The sequence below is a fragment of the Psittacula echo genome (genome assembly GCF_963264785.1).
Source record: "Psittacula echo genome assembly, chromosome: 4".
NCBI classification, from domain to species: Eukaryota; Metazoa; Chordata; class Aves; order Psittaciformes; family Psittacidae; genus Psittacula; species Psittacula echo.
This window is the reverse complement of record NC_137738.1, coordinates 76,112,952-76,130,442: the sequence shown is the minus strand read 5'-3', so window position 1 is coordinate 76,130,442 and position 17,491 is coordinate 76,112,952. Positions and strand designations below refer to the sequence as shown.

Below are 17,491 nucleotides of genomic sequence, written 5' to 3'. Positions count from 1 at the left end.
TCTGTAAAACAAGAGATATATTGAATCTTGTGCATTTTCAATATTATTTTATCCTGACTAAGGACCAAATGGAAATGTTCTTCCTTATAATGCAGACATGTCCAGCAGAAATATTATACTCCTTGCAAGCCAAGGAGGGAAACATTTTCAATCTCCGGGTCTGTTTAGTAGTAGTCAAATTTATCTTACTTATTCAAAGGTAAAAGGGGAGAGGTTTCCTAATCATATTTTTTTCATAGCTTATAGAATGAGTAATACAATTATCTGGATGGGAAAGTGAGAAGAAATGGTCTTAATCTGTTAAGCAACGCCTTTTCTAACTTTTATATAATCAAAAGTTATTAAGCACTGCAGATATGGACTTTGAGGTCCATGTATATGGCATATCTGGCAGCTGGTCATTTCATCTTCCTGACTTGAGTTCCTCTGAATGTTCTTGCTAGATTTTATCTATGTATATATGTATATAAACCTTATACTGTCGTAAACGTTATCTGAAGCAATTACATGGCATAATCTTCACAAAATTTTTATAGTTGATTATGTATATTTATTTGAAAAACTACCTAAATAATGATAAATGGCATATTGTATTGCAGGGTATCCTTGGCTCAGGATTTGCTTTAAAAGTGCAGGAACAGCATCGTCAGAAACACTTTGAGAAAAGAAGGAACCCAGCTGCCAGTCTAATTCAGGTAAATAAGAAATCAGTAAAAATATAATAGCAGGTCATTTAAAGTACACATTGAAGCAGATTTTATTATTTCAGTTTGGAAAGTTTTGTGGAAATAATGTTTAACAGATCAGTTAGTTTCATTAAATAAGTTTGTTCAGTGATTTCCGTGTGTTAACAACAGAATTATTTATATAGCATTTATATGAATGGTTTTTGAGTTCTTCTATCCATGCTGAAGAAACCAAGTCAAGCATGTCAACTGCATGTCTGCAGTTAGTGAATTCCTTGGCAAAATAGAATTGATCCCTAAATAACCCAACTGACAGCACAGCACTCTTGCCTGTATTAAGCTACTTTTCATCTACTGCAGGGTTTAGAGTGCTCCAATGAGTGATATACTTGGTGAAAATAAAAGGTGTCCTGCCCAGAGAATTGCTTTCACTTTTAATCAATTCTAAAGCTGGACATGTAGGTGCTAGCAGTTCCAAAATGTCTGAAATTGTCTGAGGTGGTTTCAGCTCCAATACTGACAAATCAAAAACTGAGAAAGATTTTGGTTTTTTTTAAGCAAAAGTGGCATATTTGATAAACAGCTGCTTTGATTGGGGTTTTTCCTTAACTTACAGTCCTTGTTAAAATTGAGAACATCCTCTAAAGAGTGATTTTGCACCAACCTTCACTTTACTTGGTGCACTGAGAAAAAAAGAGGGGAAATAATCTTACAGTGGCCTAGTTTATTTTCTTTGGATCCAAGTGGTTTATGTGTGCCATTTATGCTGTTTGGGTTTTGTTTAAAATCTGAAATAATAAATCCAAATAAAGAAGCTGAGCATGATTCTATGAATATGCTATAATTCCATTATAAGTTCAGGGTAGATACCAGGCCATCTTTGAAGTGCATTTTTTAAGTTAATAAATGTTTTCTTTTATTACTGTACAACTATTATTAAATACTAAATATTTGAGATTTAATATTTATTAGAATAATAAACATAAAGCCACTTCTTTTGTATCTATTGTACTGTAGAATTAATGTCTGGGATATTTTCTAACATATATTCTAATCTACTTCTTCCAAGTTTGGTTGCCAGAGGAAACAGAATAGATTTAGATTTTTGATGTAGCTCCTTTTATTATTGTATGACAGTTCAACCAAACTGTTAGTTAGACAGCATGCTAAATAGATTAAGATCAGCTAGCTGACTGATTTCAGAAAGTGAATCTCAATGTGCAAAATCATTGCAAAAAGAAGACATTTGTGGTGGGTTCACATGATGAAGACTGTTCAGCAGTTAGGTGTTCATTTTCATGTTCAGCATTTTAAATAACCTGGAAATTAATATAAAATTGCTGATGGAGATATTTCCAATGGCACAAGACCTGGCAGAATAGGAGAGGTGAGGGCAGGCACACAAGAATGAACCCAAGGATGATCTGGGTGACTATACAGGGTGGAATGATTCTTACCAAAAGCCTTAATACACCAAAATACAAACCTTGATCTAGAAACAATGAAATCGGTGTATTACAAGAGATGTCTGTCTTAGCATTAGTGTCTCTGAAAAGGATTTGATGAAGAATGGGAAACACAGAGTGGAAAGAGTGAGAAAGAAGGGTCAAGAGCTTCATATAAGTTACCAGTATGTTACTCCAGCTGGTTTATTCCAGTCCTTAGATACAAAACCAGAAAGGTAACAAGGAAGGCAGCTGATATTACCACTGTGTATGGTGATGCTGGCACTAACATGCTACATATGTACATGTACATACATGCTACATATAACTCAGCATCTAAAGTTTTAAATGAGACTGGAAAATTGGAGGAACTAAAGAAAACACTGGGGGAAAAAAAAATAGTCCAGGTCTGGAGAAAATTTCATGTTCATAAATGCAGGATCTGTGTGATCACCATCTACTGTAACTGTGCCCAGACTTTAATTGTCTGTTGTAGATACTGATAGTGAACAACCATGGAAATGAGTGTGCTATAGCTTATCAGGGTAACATCTATTTTCTAATCAGTTACTCTGTAGAATTAATCTGTGCTAACGCCTCTGTTGCCATAGATATACAGGCTGCTAAAGCCTTTACCTGACTTTAAAATAGCTAAGGTATCACTATAGAAAGATGAAATGTTTGATATTGACATACGTTTCTCAATTTCTTTAGCTTGTAAGAAATATTCATTGTGAATATTATTTGAACATAAAAGTCCAGAGAGGAAGTACTGGAACCTATAGGACAGAAACATAAGAACTATCTCTGGCTATAAGCCAAACCCAAAGAATTTCAAATTTAAAATAATGAGGAGATCTTTGACAGTGAGAATGTTGATCAATTTACAAAGTGACAGGTTCTCCACCTGTAGATGAAGACTAGATGTATTTCTGGGAGATGTGCAGTAGAAAAACACAGGAATGATATTTAATAGATGACAATATACAGGAAGCGCAGATACTCAGTTAGTACAAATTAATATAGTTATGCTAACATCAGGGAACTTGTTCCACTTTCCAGGACCAAGGATCTGTCTTGCCATCTACATGCAGTTATAAATCTAAACCGTGAATGCATTTTCAATGCTGTGCTTTGGTCGCTCTCATTTGACATGATTTATTGTGTGTTCTTAAACATTTAGCACTATTTCAAACCACAGAGAATACTTCTCTTTTCTTCTAAATGCTTTTTGTCTGATATTCATTGGAATTTACTAAATGTATTATGGCACTTTCTTTACCTCAGACTGCAAGTTTGTGTGGGTGCCCCTGTGGACTTGTCACAGATAAATCACTGCAATGCTTTTTTGAGCACCTCTTTGTGCTGAATATCTCCTGGTGCTTTCACAAAACCAGGAACTCTTCTTTCACCATGTAATATGTACTGTGATTCACAAAAGTTTTGGTAGGTTTTTACTGGTATTTCCCTAGTCCACCTAATAGAGCACACCCCAATCTGAGAAAAATGCCCTCTGTCCATAACCAGTGCAGTGGCATTGTCACTTCATGTTCTTGGTTCCTTTGTGCTTTTCTATTGTTTCCCTACACCAGGCTTCTTGGCGGTTTTATTCTACCGACACCAGCCGAACAAACCTGACAGCCACCTGGCGATATTATGAAAGTATTCTTCCTCCCCTCAGGCATGTATCAGTGCTATGAATGATAAAAGAAAGCCATGACTTGTATTGGTTACTAATCTGCTTTTCAATTTTTTGTTTCATTCCCTGCTCCCTCTTGCCTTGTTTTTTCTTTTTTATCATATATCCTGCACGTAGTGTGTATGGCGTAGTTATGCGGCTGATGAGAAATCGGTTTCCATTGCTACCTGGAAGCCTCATTTGAAGGCCTTGCATACCTGCAGCCCTACAAAGTAGGTACAAATATGGCAGCTGGTGCTGTCCTCAATGTCTGTTCAAGCTTATAGATAATTACTATTTGTCTGTTTCATCTTGTTTTGTCTTCTTAAGCCTTCTCATTAGAAATCTCAACTAACAAATCAGATCAATATTGTCTAGGAGCCTAGCACAGTGGGACAAATACAAATCATTGCCATTTGTTGAGGAAATGTTACTGAGCACAGGCATTATAAACATTTTCCCCCAAACCCACTCATATATCAAGGTTAAGGTTTCACCCAGTTCCAAATTATCTCTAAGGAGGAAAATATTAAGTTTAATGCAGAGCTAGTTCCTTGATCTAATGCTATTTTTCTGCCTGTGCCTCTGTGTAAGGCTATAGATGCAAACCTACCTTGCCAAGGGAAGAGAGCTTTGTGGTATTCAGCAGGTGAATGCACTGGGGAATTTGATCCTCTTCATCATAACTTCTGATATATTCAGTATTTCCTTAGGGTGAATTATATTCTCAGTTACCCACACAGGCAGTGGAAGATGACTAAAAAGACCTGATGTCGCAGTTTGGCAGACAGGAAATATTTGATGTCCTAGTTTGGGTGAGAATTCACAGAGCATTGGTAGCTCAAGACTCTTCAATAATTCAGTAAAAGATTTACCAGAAGGTAGTAAGTTGGCTGATTCAGTAGGGGGCACAAATCAGGAAGTAAAAGATACTTGATAAAGATCAAAAAGGACAGCGTTAAGAGCCTTATGGGAAAGCTCTGATAAGCATCCTAACTGTTGTTATTGCAGACAGTGCAAGAGAATTAGTGGTTTCTCTCAAAGCTGGGTGATGAACATCCACATGACAGTAAAAAGGTAATCGTGTGCCAAAAAACTCAGCCAAAAAGAGGTTTGGCTGGGTACCCAAAGCTGATCTTTGAATTTCAAAGAGTTGACAAGAACAGAGCCGTAAGTAATCCATTACCATAGCTGTAATCCCAAAATGCTCCAAACTAAAAGGAGCTTTTAGATTAAAAATTACATGGAATATTGATTTTTGACAAATATACAAACAAGTTGAAGGCAATATTGGTATAAATTGATGGATGTAAAATCACATAAATAATGAACCTGTGTCCCGCCTAAATACTCTAAAATGACTCCCTCAAAAGTGCATCTGCTTGTTATTCTAAATAAGTGTATTGCTGTGCTATCCTAAAATTAAACCTTTTTATTTACCAGAGATAACTTTCTCTAATAAGAGCCTACAGCTTTCTGTTAAATGTGTGTCAGCAATGCATTTTGCCTAAGTGCTTTGCCAACTCAGTCTGCAGTGGTATGTACTAAGCATGTTATATGCATGTTTTAAAACAACTGAAAAGTTTCTTTTTCAGAAGCATTGTAGTTATGAGTCTTGCCTGAATGTTTTTGTGGTTGCAATGTAATGTGTGTGTTGTACACTAACATATCCATTTATGTTTACCGTATATCTAACATCATCTTTAACTAAGTAATGTGATTACTATCTGCATAACAAGTATGTTTTTCCCTCCCACACCCTGACCTGAAGAAAAGAACAAGGGGAAGCTTCTAGCAGGTTTGTAGCTTCTTTTATTTCTTTTACCTGTGCAATCGCTGCTTCTTAACGGCTTTTTGATGTCTCAGGTTCTGTACAGTAGGTTCAATGAACTGTAACTGTTAACAGATAAGAATCACAAAACTGTATTTTTTAAACTCGTACCAATAGACTAATGCTGCTGAAATTTGCTTCTTTGTCACAGTTTTTGTATGGAAAAAATAGGCAAATTTTTATGTTTCTATACACGTTTTAACTTTAAGGGGGAGCTCAGTTCAAACAGTGGCAGTGTAGTGAATGGAGTAGCCTCCCTAGACCCAGCTCCTGGGCAAGGACATGGCCTCGGCTTTGGCGTAAAATCAAAGCTTGTGATTTTCAAGAATCGGTAGCTTCTAGTGGAATTTAGAGGCATATGGCTGAATTTGGCCTTGTGAACAAGCCCACCAGCTCTCTGTCGCAGGAGCAGGACCTCCCAGTGGAGCTGGTTTGATATCACTTTTGCAAGGATCTGTTCTGCCCTGCAGAAGCATCCTGCCATTTTCTCTTAAAGAGTGTTTTGGGACACAGTGGGTAGGGGAACAGCACCACTGCAGGAGCTCACCTCCTCCCAGATGCAGGGTTTGCATTCTCACATGGCCCTGACTGAGGGGAGGAGACAGACTGGTATGTCTCCTTAAACAAGCATTAGCACCCCTGGCCAGGAAGGGTAGGTGGCGTTTCCACCAGCCTGCTTATAGCACACAGAGAAGGGCTGCAGCAGGGCTATCCTCACTGGTAAGCCTTGGTGATGCACGTCCTAAGGCAGTAAAAGGAAATGCTTCTCTTTGCTGTACTTGTAGCCCAAATGCTTAGGAACAGGAAAGGACTCAGTGGCTACAGGAGATATTACACTACCTCTGAAACTCATTAGCAATTGGAGTCAGCAGGCATTCAACAGCCAGCACTGCAATATCAGCAAGATCAGAGAATAGTGAGTTTACCTCCAGGCGGAAAACAATGAAAAGCCAAGAAAAAAAATGGCAGTGACACAGCAACCCCTGAAATACATCTGCCCCTGAGTTGTACTGTAGTTCACAAACTCTTCTGGGTTATTCACTCAAGGGTGGAAAGTCTTCACATCAATTACCCATGATCTGTTCCACTTTCCAGATTGCTCCTCTAGCACCTGACTCCATCCTTTTCCCTGATGTGCACATAACTATTGTTAATGTCACAGTAACTCAAGGGCACTGGAGTTGCTCTGAGATGTCCCTCATGAGCACTTCGCCTACCCTGTGAGTTCTGTGACTTTTCATATACATTACTTCCATAGGCTTGCTAGCAAGATCTTAAATTATTACAGCCTAATCTAAACTATTTGCACTCGCCAAAAGTATTTCCTACTCTTTAAACAGCAACATCTAAAATTGACTTCAGCTTTTTTAAAGGTGAGACTGAAGTTGGCAGTAAATGAGAACACTTCCAAAACAGTGGTTTGTGCAGAAGGGAAAGGTTATTCCCAGTTGTACCTGCAAGCACTTAGATAAATTTGCTCATAATAAGTAGATGCTATATGCAAGAAAACCCCAAATCCAAACCAAACCAGCTGTCAGAACTATATTACATGCTCCATATTACTGGTAACTGTTTTGGCTTTGAAAGTAGTCAATGATTTAGTCGGATTTTTTTTCACTGTATTTTCACTGAATGGAAGATGTGTGTCTTTCAGAAACTCTTAACCAACCTGTGCACTGTTGCAAATTAGTGTAGGTATAAAATTGAACTACGTAACTCCTGAGATCCTGGTCTACAATAAAAACCCTACAGACCACTCAGTGCCTTTTAAAACAGTGGCTGTTTATTGTCTGATATATTGCTATATGTTTGTATCATTGAATATACATGTGGTGTATGTGGTCTTTTGTGGTAAAAATGTAAACGTGAACTTGCTGCAACGTACTTTGAGATGACTGTCCTCGACTATTTTAACTTTTTTCTTACGGCAATGCTGATTGACTTGCATGGAATGCTATGTGAACTGAGTAAGCTTCTTCTTGTTTCACTCTTTAAATGAAGATGTGTTTGCACAAGTAGTGCATTGATTTGATTTCTGAATATGCTCTTTGATCTGTACTCCATTCTAACAACAGTAGTGAAAAAAATGTATTTACTTTAGGTAAAAGTTACTTATTTTCTACCAACATGACTTTTACACTTACAGAAATTAATTCTTGCATTTTGCCACATACAGACCTACAGTCTTTCATTAGATAACTAAATGTTGCTGTGCATTTGAGTTGAGAGAGCTGTGCTTAGGAGGCTGTAGCTTCATATCAATTTTAAGAAAAATGTGTGCTGTATTACTCAAAATATTATATGCACATATCCTAATTAATCATTTATCAAACATAATGGTAGATAACTTCTCTGGTGTATCCACACTGTAAGTAAGATACTTCTATAAATCAGTTCTAGAAATCTGAAAGTTATTTTAAAAAACCTGTATGTTAAATTCTCCGTATCTACAAATGCACATACTGCATGCAAATGATGTTATTTCTGTTTAAATATACAATGTGGCTGAAATTCTTCCTGTGCAGGAAACTTGAGCAAGACTGATGAATCTTACAACATCCTGAGAGCATAAACAGTCTTAAGCTGTGTGTAGGACATGCATTGGGTGTCTGCGAAGGATGAACATCACCCATCTAGTGTTAACTAGCAAACCTGAATATGAATTCCCTATTGAGACAGCTCTCTGGTTCAGTAAGAAGTTTCACCAGTATAGGAGCTTCAGGGAAAAACTCATCCCTGCTTTGAGAGAAAGAAGTCAATCGTACTCTGGAATTCTCTTCACCTCCTTCCTATACTGTATCTGTTTCTAAAAGTATATTTAATGTAAACTGTCTGCATGCACCATATGAAAAAGAAAATGCCAGTGATGCAGAATCTAACTTGAGGTGGAAAGCCTAACCCCTTACCTAGCAGTGGAATGCTTAGTAATATGGTCCTCTATCTCCCCTCACTCCTAGTAAGCTTTGTAGTAATAAAGAGAAGCTCTTCAGGATGTACACCCCTCGGAAACATAGGTATTCAGCATCCTGCCTATTCACATGATGTTTGAGAATGCCAGCTAACATCAGGTGCATGATTCATTTACTTCCCCTCCTTAGTGCTCTGAAATTTCTTACTTCTCCAAAGGAGGTGTCTTTCTTTATTTAAGTGCTTGTAATTCCCTTGTTGCTTGTTGCCTGCAATGACATTAATACAATGGCAGTAATACCAGCTCTTTGAAACTCATCTGGTTGGACAGTTGCAGTGCACAGCACGCTGACATTTGCTGAAGCCTGGTTCCCCTTCTCTGCCTGAGACTTGAACATTTGGAATGCATTACTCTGCAGAGATCTAAAACTGGGGTGGAATATTTGGGTAAAGACATTTCCCCAAGTCCAAGAGGATTTTTATAACCATGGCAGTGGAGGTCTTCATCTAATAATTAGTGGAGAATTTTAAGCTATAACAAGCTAGGCAATACCAAGTCAAAATGTGCAACTGTTGTTGAGAAGAATCCCCTTGGACGCAGCCCGTGGAAGCTGTCCCTGCATCCTGTGCTGGAAGGTAGAGGAATGCATGTGAAATCAACCATCTGCTTCAGCTGAATTCTGTGGAAATTGTGTCTCTTACCAAAAATGGTAATTCTTAGATGGATGGATCTTATGAGAAGAAATCCTTGATTTATAACTCATGCTTATTGCAATTTTTTTCTTACTTTTTAAAAATAACTTAAAAGACAATAGAAGTACAATCTGATGATAGAAAATGGAGATTTAAAAAATGGTTTCTCTTCATCTGGAAACTGTTTTGAAAAAGGAAAAAGTACACAAGCCCCCAGAACTACTTTTTTGTTTATTTGTTTGTTTGTTTGTTTGACGATTCAACTTTATGGCCTTGAAAGTGACATTATGTCCTTGAAATTCTTGTTATTATTCATTTAAGGTATGAGGTATAAGACTAGATTTCTTGGGTTCGTGGGCCTATCATGAGCCTGGTGGAGAAGTCTTGAACGTTTGAACTTCAGGTCTCACTGTACTGTCCCTTGCATTTATTCAAATTATCTTAATTTCAGTGAAGGCATCTGTAAGCTTGGTAAGAATCAACATCTGTATTTATTGGAAGTTAACTGCCAAAAATGGGCATGTACGTTTGCTTGCTGCTTGCCATGGGTGATATTTTTGACTTCTGCCTCGACTCGAAATCCAAAGCATTGCCTCTCACCCTCAGACCCTCCAGTTACTTTTGATTCATTCCAATTTCTTCCTATTCCCATTTCCACCAACCAGCTCACTACAAAAAGCTGGGAAACAAATTATAAATTGTGGGTAGCAGCAAGCAGTAGTGCTGCAGGTCTGAGGCTGAAGCTGAGCAGAAGATAAACTTGACCAGAAATGCAGGAAGGTAGAAAGGGAAACAGGGGACGGGAGGAAAAGAGATGCTCAGATAACCAAAAATGATAGTAAGATGGTCCATGGAAGACAGACAGAGCTGTGAGTACAGGAGAGAAAAGCAAAGCTTCGTAGGCATTTACCAATTGCAACAAAATCTTAGCAGTTCTAGTCATTTGGTCCAGCTGAGAAGGGTTCGTTCCCTCTGCAGTGAAGCTACAGTGACCTCTAGTGTCCGTAAACACCTATTCCTCCATAAATCGCAGGTGGAAAAGACAAGAGTTTAAAAAAGAAGTAAGAACTAGAAAGCCGTTTGCTGTCCCAGTGAAGTGAACGGCTCATGCTTGTATTGACAGGAGGAATGAGTGGTAAGATCCGACAACTGACCTTCCATTTCCAGAAGGCAAACAAATAGAGAAAAGTCACTCGCTTTTTTCCCATCAAACCTCAGTACAAGAAATGATGGACAGACACGTCTAAAGAAATGCAGAGATGACTGGAGGCAGCTGTGGTTCTTTCAGGTCTTTGTCATTTAGGCCTGATTCAGGAACTTGTGTAATTTCATTTTCCTGATTCTTTCTCATGTTTTTTGCCTTTTGGACCAAAATTCAACTTAAAGCTTGGGAGTACTTACATTTCCAATGGCCATTATTGGGTTACATTAATTCAAGGGATTTCCCTTGGATATTATATAAAAAGAGAGGAGAAAAGGGGAGAGAGGAAAATAAAATGGGCTACATCCTGCAAGAGATGAAGGATTTTTAGCACAGTGCTAATCTAACTGGCATTAAATCACAGTAAAAGGTCCTAAAGGCTTCAGTGGCTACTGATTCAAGCATAGAATGCCCAAAGATGCTTGAAAGGGCACAAAATTATCTCCATTATGGTGTATCTCTAACACTAGTTATTCCTTCATGCTCTGTTATTTATCACATATAGAAGAGCCCCGTGAAAATGTTGGTCAACAGCTTTCCTCTCCCAGGCATAAATTCTCCATTGCTGCAAGTCATACAATTCATGCCTGCACTGAGCAGGACTCAGTGACTTCAGGAACATTTCCCACCAGTCTCAAAATAGGAACAGGGATCCATGAAGCAAAGAACTGGTATGACCAGTGTCTGGAGAAACTCTCAAGATGCAAAATAGAGTTCCCAAACCATGCTTCCCTCAGGGGCTGTGTTTCTCTTCACAGTGCAGCATCCTCCGCATGGACCCTTGGCATGCCATTACATTGCCATTGCTACAAAGCAGTTTTTTTTTATTTTCAAGTATGAGGTCTGCATTTTAAATTAATAATTTCATTCTCAGTGTTGCACTTTTGAAAAATGTCTGTAGTACAGATGAAGTGTCTACTGTTCCTTTCACCATTGCCTCATTGCTTTGATTTGGAGAACTAAAGATATTCAGGTTAAGTAGCCATTGTGTACCATTCAGCTTTTATAACTGAAATAACCATGTGTACAAATCATTTAATAGCAGCCATTACTTTCATTAGTACAAAGTAATTGACGGAACAACATGTATGCTTTTTTCTTCGGGGTTTTTTTTTTTTATTTTCACTTTAATTTTGGGGTTAATGGGATTATAAAAAATATGGTCTATACTGATCAGTTTTATGGCTATTTTACCAATTTTCCTTTCATTTTAATTAGTGCATCAGGAAGAGAGCTGTCCAGAAACTTTTTTACTCTAAGATACGTAAAAGAAAAAGAAAAATCTGATTTCATGCTTCAACATCAAATACAGTTGGAGCTGTAAGAGGACTTAAAGAAAAAAAAAAAAAGCACAAAGGACACATGCCTAGGAATAATATCTATAATAAAAAGTCCATTTTGATTCTGTTGCTGATGCTGTATAGTATGACAATGCAATAATGTGGTTAATAAGTATTTTACAGCTTATATTTTCATGAAGCTGTACAATGCAAAAGATTCCTGAGCTGAAATGTTATTCACTCTTGAAATCTAGTTTGTATTGAAAATTGATTTTTAGAAGTCACTTTTCTTTCAAATAGTAGGTTTTGTGGGTCTTTTGTATTGCATATGCAACAGCACACAGTACTGCAGGTCTGGATAACAATTTGCAATGGAAACAGATGACATTTTCAGTACCATGATGTGTTTATTTCAACAATTGCTTACTTTGGGCAAGGAAATAAGGGGATTGCATTCAGAAATTACAGTAAAAGTATTCTTTCAAGTGATTCAACATGCCATATAGCAATACATTTATCTAATAATCTTTCTATTGATGTGCTCACTTCTTGGCATTCTTGAAAATTATCTCATTATAAGCTTCCCAGCATGTGCTTTGCCTGCTACAAACTGCATCCTTTCTGCTCTCAGTGATGTGTGTACTCAGAATGAAATGCTGTGCTACGCTGTGCTATGCATGGACAAATATACCTGGTTATCTCAACATTTCACAACCACAGAAATTTATAACTACTTTTTATTTCATATAATTATGTATTAACACTGTATTTTCAGAGTGTTCATAGTAGGCTAGATAGCTAAGAACCACACAGTCCACGTTAGCATTAGTTGATTAGCTGCAGAGTTTTATTTCTGTTGAAAACATCTTATGGACGTGCTGAAGTTAAATGCAAAGGCTTTAGGAGTGCTAGAAAGTGTCTTACTTTCAAATACAATTATTATTTGGAGGTAATCTTTGCCATATTTGTTTTAAAAGCACCCCAAAGCCTGTGCCAGAGCGGTAGTACTGCAACCTGCTCTAGAGGAAGGTGTGCCTCACCTGCATGGCAGGGGCATTAGTACTGAATGATCTTTAAGGTCCCTTCCAATCCAAACCATTCTATGATTCTATGAACATCATACCATGAGCAGCTATTGTATTGCTCCCATCATCTCTCCTGTTGCAAGAACAAGACTACTAATGAAGACGACCATTCCCTTGTATAGGTGATTGAACTTAACCTTGTAGCTAAAACAATGTTTCCAAACCTTGCTATCAGACTTCCTTTCTGTTTCCCCTTTGAGCCTTCTGCTACAGGAAGAGACAAACAAAGGCAAAAACCTTAAATGATGAAAAAGAATAAACAGATAGTCATGGCGATCAGAGGATGTTCATTAGATCTGTTTGAACATGAACAAAGGTAATCTAAGCACTAGGAAGTAGATAATCTACATATCCACAGGAGGGAAAAAAACCAGCTTAGAATTGGCCAGCTGTAAGACCACAGGGCCACCACTGAGCCAAGCCAGCAGTCACAGTCATGAGCTTGTCTGGGCTCCTGTACCTGTCTTAAAGTGCCTGTCCAATATCACCTGCAGGCAGTCAGCTCACACCTTAATTCCCTGCAATGAGTTTAGTGAGTGCATATTGTACCATTACACTTCCATTAATCAGTCATCACACTGTTTCTTGGCTGTTTAGTTAATTTGGTTTTGTCTTGTCCAAGTGCTGCAACAAGGAATTCTGGATATGGGAGATGACTAACAACGCACATGAAATGTTGGAAGTACCACATCTTGAAAAAGCATGAATATACTAACAGTATTTTTGCCTGCTTAAAAAAAAAAATCCTAAACAATACTACATGGCATGCAGTAATAGAATACATTTTGTTCTTGTTTATTTGAAGAGATGGCCAGAAATGCACTGAGCTGGGCTGACTAAGATGGAAATAAACCTATTTAAAACTTAAGGAATAGAAATAAAAGATCTTGAGATTAATCTATAAAAATTGGGTGAAACTTTTTAATTTTAACTTCATTTATAAGGTTATTCTGTACTGTAAGATAGACTGCTATTAAAAATACTTCTATCAAAAAACAATTAGATCAAATCAGTTTCATTCCCAAATGAAATATATTCAATCAAAAGTGTGTAAGAAACAGATTTGTACTATTAAGAATTTTTAGAAATTATTTTCGATTATCATGCAATAGAAAAAAGAAAGGAGTGAAGGAACCATGAAATAAAACATGTTTCTCTCCTTCACAGTCAAAAGCTAAGTTTTAAGGAGCGGGTCCGGATGGCCAGCCCACGAGGTCAGAGTATAAAGAACAGGCAGTCTTCAGTTGGAGATCGCCGGTCACCAAGTGCTGACATTGCCACTGAGGGCAGCCCAACCAAAGTCCAGAAGAGCTGGAGCTTCAACGACCGAACGCGCTTCAGGCCCTCACTGCGGCTGAAGAGCTCGCAGCCCAAACCCGTGGTTGACGGTAGGAGTTTTTCATGCCCCATTTGCCACTGCGCGCTGCTCCCAGCCTGCTGACACTCTAGCACACCCGCCCTGTGAACATGACACATTTCTGTAAAGCAGAAGGAATTTCTATCTGGGGTCAGAGACACATAGCCTTCTTCAAACAGCATACCAATGGGATTATTCACTCTTGTGTCAGTGGTGCATAGGGAGCAATGGGTGGAAAAGAGGGTCACTACTGAAAATTGCAGATGGACTAAAAGCATCCCATGGATTTGGGTGCAGCAGCTCTGCACCTCTCCCATCGCTGTCCAAACCTGCTGCCTCTGCACCAGGGCCAGCATTGCACTGGCTGTGCCTGTGCCAGCAGAGAGCACTCCTTTTACAGCACTGGCCCCCTCAGGCAGGGAAGCTTGCTGAGGAGCTGAAAAGTGCCCTTTTACCTACACTGGGGTTACAATTGTCAGCCACCAAGAGATATACAACTGGGTGCTTTAAGTTTTACAGGGATGTATCCGGTTCGGTAAGGCAGGTGTCTTCAGCAAGTACAACAAGCATTATTGCTTTTACGTATTACTTTCTAAAGGGTATTTTAAATGTAGGAAGGACTCCTACCTGTGAAGAAGTGGATCTCTGTGAAAATGGTTTGCTGAGAGTGTAGCAGGCAAGAACATAGTCTTTCCTGCCCACTGCCTCCCATGCTGCCCCTCTCTGCTCTTCTCTAGCTAAGGTTCTCTCTCTCGTTAAACTAGCCAGTGCTCAGGCAAACTTCCCCTGACAGGCAGGAGCCAAGCGTTCCAGATGAGCCTGACTCCTGTAAGAGACAGGTGCTGCACTGAAAGGTGCACTCACACAGCTCTGGAGGTACTCTGCTGCCCCAGTGACTTTGGTTTCTCCATTCACATTTTTCCCAGCTTACAGGTGATTTGTTCTTTCTTGTGAGGACCCCAGGTAGAAAATAAGGGAAACAAACCGATCAGTTATAACAGGAGGCAGTGACCCTGACTGTTTGGGAAAGGTACAACTTAAATAATTCGATCCAAGTAAAGAGATGTAACTTTAAACACTTTCTACTATGGCAGTCATCCATGATACATCCAACAACTGTGGTAAAACTAATTAGGCAGAAGTGCGATTTTGGTGTCTGCTTCCTTTTAAAGAACACATATTATTACAGACATGTACTTTGCAGAATACCCATTGAACTGAAATGCCCCATCCTTCAGCTGAGGACATCCTACTCCACACATCTCTTCAGGAAAAGCCTGAGTAAATAAACATTTCCTGGAGGACAAACAAGACAAACCAACAGTGTTCGCTAAGGTCAGCGTTCCAGGCTAGGCCTACCCTGCGGAGACCTGTCAAATGCACAAATCCTGACTTTGGCTGGGTTACAGTGAGCTACTGGGGTGTACCCGCCACCAGGCTGCTGTCCAGGTTTCTCACCACTCCTCACTCCATTCTGTGGCACAGGCCCTGGCTCATGTCCCACAGCAGCTGCAGCACAGGGGTTATGTGATGCTGGCCTGGGTCTCAAACTGACATGGAGTTGGGACAGGGCCACTTGCTCTACAGTGGGAAACGAGAAATGGTCTAGGTATTGGAGTGGGGTCAAAACACCCTGTCTAAACTTAGGCTTCCTATGTAATCACTTACATAGAACAAGTATCTCCCCAAAACCACATCAGAAGTGATTTCATAGGTTAAACCCCTGTAACCTGCAGTGTGCCTGGAAGTGACCCAAGAAGAGAGTAATTTGTTGAGCACACTCCCCGGGTATCAGTGGCTCACTTCTGCTCCAGCCCTGCAGCCCCGCACCTCACTCAAGCATCCATTTAGTTTTTCATCAGCCCATTTCTCACAGAAACATTTCCTCAGCTTGTACTCTGTTTTGGCCTGCACATACTGTCATTAATAGCAATGATCTGCACAAGATCGTGTTCCCTTTTATTGTCTCCCTTTCACGGAAAAGAGGGCATAAACAGCACCTTGGGTATTTCTGTAGATCAAAGATAATAACAACAACAGAGCGTTCATTGCTGTGTGCAAACCCTGAAAGATCTTCCCGCTCCTCAGGGCGAGCACAGCCTGTTTCCTGGTCAGCAGTTTCCAGCTACTCTTCCACCCTTATGAACTGGGGCCAACAGATACGACCAATTTCTCATCTGTGGCAGAAGGAACAGCTTCCATTGTCTCCAGCTTTTAGGCAAACGCCAAGTTTCCACTCTGGGACCTGATCCAGCTACTTCTAGGAGTGGTATCATCAGAGAGATGTCCACTGTGCTCACTGCTGAGAGGCAGCTCTCTGCTGCCTTACCCATCCGCTGCTGGAAAAATTAGGCACTACCAACCTTGATTTCTTTTGTATGTGTGTGTTGTTACCAATTTCATAGTTTGATATTCTTTCTGCATTTGACAGCTCAATGAAAAGGATCTGGAGATGATGTATTTAGTTTAGAACATCTTGCACTTTTCACTGGATGAAAATACAGTATTTGCAGCATTTTATTAATATCTCTCAGTTTTCAGGTCCTCCAATTTCCTCCTTGAAGAATTCTCTGGCCAAAACATTAATTATTTTGGTGGGCTGATCTTCAAGCCAAACTAGAAGCCCCCCTTTCTGGATGAAAGTCTCGACAAAAAGAACATACCCTTGAACAGCCAGTCCTGGCGATTCTTATGTCTCTATAGCATGTTTGCAGGGAAAAAAGATTGCACTTGCAATAGACATTTTGGATAGTGGCAATATAGTCCTGGGTACCCAGTCCAGTGTCAAGACTTTATATCAGTGATCTCATGAAAAAATAATGAACTCTCACTATGAACTTCCCCTTCCAAAAGAGAAGATGCTCAGATACTTGCTTGATTTTTATTTCACTGTATGGGATTTGGGGTTGTAAATGATCTTCCATTACCACAGGCAGAGAAGGAACTCTGATGTGAGTTCCTCCTCTGTGAGATGCACTGGACTATATGCAAAAATAAATCAAAGAAGCAAACATAGAAGTAGAGGGCTCAGAAAGGAAGAGAAATTGTTAGCGCCCAAGGATGATCTAAGGCACACGGTCAACACAGTGAGTTTGTGGGGCTGACTGAGTTCTGATAAAGGACATGGTTGGAATCTGGGCCAAAACCATCAGAAAAAGACTGCTGGAAAAACTAAACATTAGCAATTAGAAACTGGCCTGTAAAGGGAGATTTCTAATCCAGACAGAAGCTTATGGAGGCAGCTTAGAGGCTAACGTGATTGAAAATGTAGTAGCCTTCCTTTTAGGCTACCCAGTAACAAAAGCTTACTAATACTACCCTGCTGCAT

The 17,491-nt window shown here is 39.3% G+C and overlaps 1 protein-coding gene across 5 annotated transcripts in view; it reads left to right on the top strand.

The window, feature by feature from the left end:
- KCNQ5 (potassium voltage-gated channel subfamily Q member 5) overlaps positions 1–17,491 on the top strand; it is a gene marked incomplete at both ends in the record, with an annotated part of 274,300 nt that overhangs the window by 237,901 nt on the left and 18,908 nt on the right. Inside the window, 5 exons of one of the 5 annotated variants that reach the window (XM_080616892.1) lie at positions 600–695; positions 3,948–4,042; positions 5,581–5,607; positions 8,598–8,654; positions 13,974–14,194. In XM_080616892.1, coding sequence (XP_080473018.1) covers positions 600–695; positions 3,948–4,042; positions 5,581–5,607; positions 8,598–8,654; positions 13,974–14,194 — 496 coding nt within the window. The remainder of the gene's footprint in view (positions 1–599; positions 696–3,947; positions 4,043–5,580; positions 5,608–8,597; positions 8,655–13,973; positions 14,195–17,491) is intronic. The other 4 variants (XM_080616896.1, XM_080616893.1, XM_080616894.1 and 1 more) reach the window with 4 other exon arrangements.